At 40.2% G+C, this 8,717-nt stretch overlaps 1 protein-coding gene across 1 annotated transcript in view; it reads left to right on the top strand.

Annotated features, from left to right (window-relative positions):
* Positions 1-8,717, top strand: part of kif6 (kinesin family member 6) — a 153,546-nt gene that overhangs the window by 128,081 nt on the left and 16,748 nt on the right. Inside the window, exons 13-15 of the mRNA XM_016561695.1 lie at positions 5,422-5,472; positions 6,492-6,573; positions 6,755-6,890. Coding sequence (XP_016417181.1) covers positions 5,422-5,472; positions 6,492-6,573; positions 6,755-6,890 — 269 coding nt within the window. The remainder of the gene's footprint in view (positions 1-5,421; positions 5,473-6,491; positions 6,574-6,754; positions 6,891-8,717) is intronic.

The raw sequence follows: 8,717 nt of genomic DNA, 5'->3' as shown, positions 1-8,717 counted from the left end.
TTGTGTGACGTGATAGTATGTCCCAAAACTTGCCTACTCTTCTACTACACACTCAAAAGTGTGTACTTTTTCTTCACCAAAAAAGTACATACTTTACGGGCGTAGTATAAGTAGGCACATTGGGACACAGCATCTGTGTTGGCCATGCAGCTCTCTTTATACTGTTTTTTCTTCCTGTCAGGTGACTGCTGACCTGACAGGCCAACCATACAATTCTTAAAGACACATACACATAAGTCCCCACCAGAATAGAAAAACAGGTACACACACACACACACATCATATTGGACTGGAACAGAAAATTCAAATGCCCAAACGTACATTTTATACATATTGCATATATTGTTTTTTTTCTGTCTTCTTCTATAATACAATTTGGGTTGGGTGTCTGTGTTGTTTATTCTGTGTCCAATCATTCAAACACGCTTTTAGGAGGGTAATGAACAGACTTTATTTGTGTATCCTGCCTTGCGTAGGTTGGTGGCCCGTACGGGGACCCTCTTTTGTTGTGTTCAAGATGGATGTTTCAAATACTGATGCAGTTACTGATGTTCATGATGTGAATACTGAAAACCCAGTTACACCTGCAAATGATCAAAATGATAATGCTGAACTGCCTGATATGGATTTTAAAGCAGGCCCATTTGTAACCAGGCACAATCCAACAGCAGAAATAACATCTATGCTTAGTTCATTGTACATTTCTAATGATGATGATGATGATGATGAATGGAGTTGTATTTTAAATGTTGGAATGGTACAAACCATTCAAGCAGACATAGCACAGGTAATAGACAATGGACAGTACATTGAATCAGGAAACCAGTTTCAGACAGGAAATGGATGCTAGCTTGGCTAGGTTGGAGGACTATTTCCTGCTGTCACTGGAAAAAATTGAGGCCGTAAAAGATTGTTTTCTTAGGAGAGATGCTAAATGGGAAAGTCAAATGAAAAATGTAAGATTTACCAGTACTCCCACACTCTCCAGATTGCAGGCCTACTCCCCAGCTTCCTCACACATTTCTTCCGTCCATTGGCCATAGACTCCAATGCCGGTTTCTAAAGATTAAGGTCCAACTCATAAAATTCATAATACTACCTGTGACATTTCTCCTGTGCATACTCACCCACCTAATGTGCTTACCTTCTCAGTCATGGCTGGTTCATCCTCATTCTGTGCTCGGCCTCCAATCCATCTTGAGTTCTCCGCTTTCGGCGATTCCTATGAGACAGCAGAGGTGCTCAGATTCATTGAGCAATGTGAGAACTTCCTGGAGATCAGGCCACTCTCCAGCGTTGAGTTTGTCGGGACACTGAGTACAGTCCCGAAGGGACCCGCTCTGAGCTGGTGGAAAGCAGAGAAGGCTAAGTTAACAGACTGGCATTTCTTCAAAAAGGCATTCATGGCGACTTTTCTTTCAGTTGATTACCTCCCAGAAGTGGAGGAGAGGCTGAGGACATTGGTCCAGCAGCCGTGACAATGCCTGCGGGACTTTGCTTATGATTACCGGGCTTCTTACACATTGATGCAAGAAAAATAGTGGAAAGAGCTGAAGAGTGAGACTCTATCGGTCATTACCTCTACCCCTCAGAGATTCATTATGATGACTGATTCACCAATCCAGAGACCAGCAAAAGATACCGTATCAGTGGCATGACCAAGAGTGCTCTGTGGACACCTATATCCTGAAAAACTCTCACCTCGCCCTTCCGCTTATTGCTGGGCTGGACTTCCTGAGCGGTTTTGGAAGTAGAACAAGGAAGGTACGGCTTAAGATCTGGAAAAAGATACACGCATTTCCTTTTCCTGCCATCACACGTTCCAGCAAGTCAGACTACCCCTTCTGGTCAAGCTCATTCTCTTACAGCTGCTAAGCTGCATTTGTTCTACGCCTTACCACCAACTGGCAGACTTCCCAAACTCATGTCCTTCACCCCAGAGATTACACAGTGGGACTCTGACAGTCAGGAAGAGTTGCTGAAGTTGATCTCCACCTGGCCACGCACCACTTCAAGCAACCTAGGTAAAACATCAGTTGTACAGCACAAGATCACATTGATGGACAACATAGCATTCAAATCCTGGGCATACAGAGTTTCTCTCCTGAAAAAAAACAGATAGAGGAACAAGTTGACCAGATGCTCCAAGACAACATCATTGAGCCCTCTTTCTCGCTTTGGTCATCACCTGCGGTCCTGGTCCCCAAACCTGATGGCTCACACAGGTTCTGTGTGGATTTCAGAAAGTTAAACAGCAAGACCGTACTCAACGTTTACCTAATGCCACTGATTCATGACATCCCAGAATCCCTGCAAGGTGCCTCCTGGTTTAGTTAACTGGATCCGCAGTCTGGGTACTAGCAGGTGGAGATGGAGGGAACGAGTAGAGAGAACACTGCTTTTATTACCACCAAGGGGTTTTTTCAATTCAAGTCTATGCCGTATGGGCTCAGAAATTCCGCTGCCACCTTCCAGCATTTTATGGAGAGTGTTCTGGCTGACTTGAGGCGGAAAATCTGTTTCGTCGATATCAACGATATCATCATCTGCTCAAAGACATTAGAGCAGCACATTCAACATCTCAACACTGTTTTTCATAAACTGTTTTTCAGCCAACCTGATACTGATTATAAAGAAATGCCACTTCTTCAAACAACAGCTCAAGTTCCTCTGCCATATAATCTCCGAGAGGGGTTTGGAGATCGACCGAGAGAAGACCAAGACTGATGCAGAGTTCCCACCACCGCAAGACCTCAAAGCTCTGCAATGATTTCTGGGCTTGGCAGGGTGGTATCATAAGTTCATTGCCCACTTTGCTGACATAGCTGCTCCATTGAACAACCTTAAAAAGAAAGGAGTCAAGTGGGAGTGGACTCTAGAGTGTCAGGCTAGGATGGATGCACTTAAACAAGCATTACAGAACTCACCTGTACTGATACAACTAGACCTCACCAAAAGCTTCCTAGTTCACACAGATGCGAGTGATGTAGGACTGGGAGCCAACCCTTACACAACAGTCTGGGGAAGCAGAGAAGGAAGTGCAGAAAGGAAATATAGTACGTCCGAAAAGGAATGTCTGGCTGTTTTGGCTGTTGAAAAGTGGAGGCATTACTTGGAGGTAAGGCCATTTGACGTCTTCGTGGACCATGCTGCACTCGCCTGGGCATTCAAATGTCCCAAAACCTCCTCACGCCTAACCCACTGGAGTCTCCGTCTACAACAATTCAACAACCTCTACATGGGACCCGATGCTTTATCCCGGGTATATGAGCCACCTTCTACTAATGTTGCCCCCTGTCTCTCCATATCTTTTCACCACTCGTCTACCTTACCACACTCTCTGGAAGAAATTGCTAAAGCTCAAAGTTTGGACAATACCATCACTCACCTGCAGTCTGGCATCCAACCTCGCTCAGTCAAAGAACAGCCCATCACCTTTGAAGACCACCAAGGTGTGTGGTACCGCAAAGTTCCTTTAAAAAAAATACGGGAGAAAAATATCAGTTGGTAGTACCACAATCTCTAATGACTGACTTCCTGCATTATTACCATGGCAATCCCCTAGGTGGCCATATTGGACAGTTAAAAACTCTGCTGAATATCTTGGAGGTTGCATGGTGGCCATCCGTCAGGAAGGACTTTGCGATTACGCCAAAGGCTGTGAGGTATGCCAGAAATACAAACCCAGCAATACAGAACCATATGGACTTTTGCAAAGTTCACAGATCACAGAGCCAGGACACACTTTAGGGATGGACCTAATGGGTCCATTCCCTAGCAATAACAAACAGAACACTTACCTCCTTGTCATTGTTGATTATTATATTACTGTAAGTGGGTGGAAATGTTCCCACTTACAGATGCCAAGATCCAGAAAATAGTGAAAATCCATCGGGAAGAAATATTTACCCATTGGGGGGGTCCCAGTTTAGCTCCAGCATTCTGGGCAATCTGTGCAAGACATGGGGATGTGTTTAGAAGCTTACATCAAGCAAGTTTTTGTTGACCGTCGAGTGTTGTTGGTCCGATTTTCTCTCGCGAATGTTCTGCCACGTATCAGGATATCCCTGTGATGTCAGGTGCATTAGCTGATCATCCGCTCTTCCGATAAAGGAAGCCGGCTTACTGGCGTTCTAAAGCATCGTTTACCTTGCTCATTTCTCGTAACATGATCGACCGTCCAATACATGCTCCCGGACTCAAACGCTTCACTGGTGAGGCCGATTCAACACACCCACATCATATTGGACTGGCACGGATAATATAAATGCCCACACATACATTTTGTACATATTGTTTTTTTTTTGGTATAATACACTTTGGGTTGGCATTGGGTTCATTCTTGGTTTCTGTGTTTATTCTGTGTGCAATCATTAAACATGCTTTTAGGAGGGTAACGAACAGACTTTATTTGTGTATCCTATCCAGTGTTACAGTATAATATCCTATTAGTTTACAATGGGGTCATTTTCGACTGTGAGGGGTACAAGTGTGACTATTTTTGCAGGACCATTTAACCTTTTCAAATCATGTCCATGTTTTGCTTGTTTATTTGTTAGTTTTTTCACATGGCAAGTTTCATACCTTTCCTATGAAGTAAAAAAAAAAATGTAAACAAAAATTTAGAATTTTTTGTTCAAAAATGACTGAGGGGCAACAGAGGGTTAAGAAACAATAAATAAGCTCTGACAGACACAGAACACTTTCCCACCTGGGAATATTTGAACCTTCGAATAGAGAAGCTTCTGACTCTCAACGTAATTCTGCTAATTGCAATATATTCTCTTAAGAGGATGGGAGATTTGCAGGCTCTTTCAGTAGTCCCCTCCTGCCTTGAATTTGCCCCTGGACTGGTCAAGGTGATATTGCATCCTAGGCCGGATTATGTTCCAAATGTTTTCTTCTAGACTTGATTACTGCAATTATCTGTATTTGGGAATCAGACATTCCTCTTTATCTCAATTACAAATGGTTCAAAATGTGGCTGCAAGGCTAGTAATTGGCATTTGCAAACATGAACGTATTACTCCTGTGGAACCAAATTATTCCTAATTCCAATTAGAACTGCACCAACAGTATATATTTTTAAATGAAAGTTTAAAACCCATCTATACTCTTTAGCCCACAACTTGTGATGTTGTTGATGCCTGTTGTTTCTATGTCCTGCGTCACATCTTTTATCTTATGAGTTCATTGTATAGCACATTAGTCAACTGTTGTTTTAATTGCGCTTTATAAAGCATGATGAATTGGACTGGCAAACAGTGAGAAAAAACAAGTTTGTTTGAATAAATTGAGACTGCTGCAGTTTGATCCTGCAGTTAGATCCATGCCATGAAGAGCAGATGTGAAAAAATAACATCTTGAATGTAACCCTTGATTGTTCCCATTTACATCTCAGCTCTTTTCCCTCACTTCCAGATGAGCTGAAGACCCAGCTGAAAATTAGACGAAAGCAAATGGTAGCCCAAGGTTAGTGACTTTCAAAATACTTAAGACGTTCAAATAACCATTAACCATTCATTTTTACATTCCTTTTTCTTACCACATCCTCATCTTACTCATTCAAAGATGGGTCAGTGTGTGCAATGGGTCTGGCAGCAACTGCCTTTTTGATCATGTCAAAAGAAAATGTAATGTAAACATGGACCATGTAACATACTACAGTGCATTCTAAACAGTAGAGAGGTATAAAGGTTTTTTTTTTTTTTAAATGCTACCTGTTGTTACTGTATTAATGTTTTTAGGTCATTGATTTATGACTGCTGTGCCAAGTCAAGTCACCTTTATTTTTGTAGTGCTGTATACAAAGGAGATTGTTTCAAAGCAGTTTCAAATATGATATATGATGTACTAAAATAAATAAAACTAAAACTGAAATTAAGAAATTAATAAATAAATGTATTTATTTATTGTTTGTTTGTTTGTTTAGTGTCATTATTCAGCTCCATTCAATTCAGTGTTGATTCATTCCAATAACTGTGTGACCTTTATCAATTATGACACAAGTTAAATTCAGCATTAAGCAGTTCTACTGGAGTCAGTAGTGTTGATATTCAACTTGAGTCAGTTCAGTTTCAGTTCAGTTCAGCTATAAAGCAGCTCTAAAGAAGAGAATATTGTCATTATTAATCTCAGTTCAGTTCAAGTTTAGTTCTCATCCGATAGTTTCAGTGCCATCAAACTGGTGGTATTACTAAATACTAAGTTTCTTTACACTGAGAGTTGGTAAGAGTGTGATAAGTGTGAACAGTTTTGAAAATGTGAACTAAATACTGAGAAATATGCCCTAGCGATTGTGAATGTTTAGCACAACATTTTTTTTTTTTTGAAGACCAGGATTTCCATTTAGAATTTCAGAATTTCTGAATGTTTTGACTTCTGGAAAAATTGTCCAGCTTTTTGTTAATTACAGTTGATAACAGTTCTGGAATAAGTCATATTATGTTGCACCAGTTTCTTATTGTATCTCTTTGTTCTGTTCTGTTTAGGCTTAGCAGGAAACCTAACAGCATCAGAGTCAGACTCTGTTGAGGAGAGAATTCTCAACCAGATAGAGGAGGAAAAGAAAAAGTGTGTCTCATTTTATTACTTAAATATCTGTAATTCACTACTCTAACCTACTTTGATCTTATAATTTACAAATCTAAAACAGTATTATGCTTTCTGGACCATATGCTTTTAATTATGCTTTCTTATCTTTTTTTATGAAACATGCCTTGTATACATTACTCATATATTTTTTTCTTTATAGTTACAAGATCAAATCTGGATGTTTAAAAGGGTTGAAGACAGAGATTGAACATCTACAGCTGTTGCATGAAAAGTTGAAAGTGAAACTCCAAAAGGACTTTGAGAATTGGTGGACCCAGGAGGGCGCTAGGCTAAAGGTTTTATTATTCACAGTATGTAACAGCATGCTATGATACTTCTTTATATTTTGATAGTTAGTAACTTTACAGTAAAGTCCAGATTTATCTGACATGAGATGATTAACAGTGTCACTAGCTCAACTGTTGGGCTATTAAACGTGACAGTTTGTTGTCATTTTTTGACATTTCCCAATACACTGTAAAAAAAAAATATATATATATATTTAAAAAAATGTGTATGTTAAGCATATAAGCAAAGCCAGAATGGGAATATGCATTGTATCAATAACAACAGCAGCAACCGTAATAGCAGCAGCAGAAAGACAACTTTGCTGCGAGGACATAGCCATATTGCGCTTGGTGACTTGTACTCACCCACTCTCTACTCACGAATATATCAAACAAGAAACACTACCTGGTAAATATCCACCTACACCCAGACCAAACACCCAGAAATGCATAATCAAAATACAAAATAAAAGAAACATTTTCTGCACTTACAAAGACTAAAAAAGGTTCCATGGCACACTGACAGGATGAAAAGGTCTCCGTCATCTCATCCCATGCGTAAAGCAAGAAACAAGTGAATTCTTCCCTTGAAAAAAGCCTAATTTTATATGTTTAGTGGCAGTAACCATTACATATACTCTCTGAGTCGCTGGGGCTAGTAAAATGCATTGTGCCAACCGGCAGTGAACTAGGTCCATGTTGTAATTCGTGAAGTGGAGAGAATACTCTCCGCTTCAGGTCATACAGCCTTCTCTAGCAGCCAAAATGGTCTCCTTAACTGCAGAAGAAAGACCAAAGTCAACTAGAGAGCCCTGTTAATGGAGCTAAACCCAAAGTTTCCACATTCTCAGTTGAGAGATCCCAGAATGTGCCCAAACCAGACAATAGGTTGACTCTAATTGGAATCTTCCAAGGAGGTGCCTCCAGGAGTAAGAGAACCAAACTGCAGGGATGGCCACTGCAGTTCCACTAATAGAAGACTCTGTCTTCCTGTACCCTCACCAGGGTCATAGTTTCGGTCTGATTGGTGGGAAGGCATATAGGCTTGACCTCGGCCACACAAGTGCCAGAGTGTGACAGATAGAATCAAACAGGACATTGAGCTGCATTGCTTGAAGCAAAACAATCTCCCTTTGCTCTGCTGACTCATTACCAAATGAGACTCACAGTAAAGCAGCTGCCATGAAACCCAAGAGCCTGTGAAACAGACCCACATTCATAGCTCACCCTGTTCTAAAATGAGTCAGACAGGGACGGAGCGATAGCTCATGAGCGGGAGACTCATCGCGCCAGCATCAAGCGTGAGTTTAACTGTACCCAGATAAATATAGCCTGCTGCCTTGGCAGTAGAACGCTCTTCCAAGAGTTCCCAGAGTTTAGTGGCTTAAAAATTATATCAAACAAATACAGAATGCATTACGGTCTTTTAGAATCAAACCTTTTTATAATCTTGACTAAAAAGATATCATTGGAAAGGTCTGAGTCTCAGGATTCCATATTTGGTGGTTATTTTGAGATAGAAGTAATATTTACAAAGTCAAGACATTTGTGACAGAAAAATGCATAAAAAATTCAATGGAGTTTGGATGGCACACAGTGGCTGTTTGTGGTATAACACTCTAAATAAAATCTCACAGGAACCTCAATTTTTTTTCATATCAACTTCAGATTTGGAACATAACTTATTTAGTTTTCTACCAATTTTAGAGTAAAACCTGTTATGTAAAATATTTACTATATATAAAATAAAATTATTATAGTGCATTTTCTTTACAGTAAATTTAAACTTCTATAACTTTTTGATGCTTTAATTTTTGATGCTTTTTTTTTTTTTTT

This window comes from Sinocyclocheilus rhinocerous, unplaced genomic scaffold (assembly GCF_001515625.1).
Source record: "Sinocyclocheilus rhinocerous isolate Xijiao unplaced genomic scaffold, SAMN03320098_v1.1 scaffold949, whole genome shotgun sequence".
Classification (NCBI taxonomy): domain Eukaryota; kingdom Metazoa; phylum Chordata; class Actinopteri; order Cypriniformes; family Cyprinidae; genus Sinocyclocheilus; species Sinocyclocheilus rhinocerous.
The sequence above is the reverse complement of the archived record's forward strand: the minus strand, read 5'-3'. Positions and strand labels throughout refer to the sequence as shown.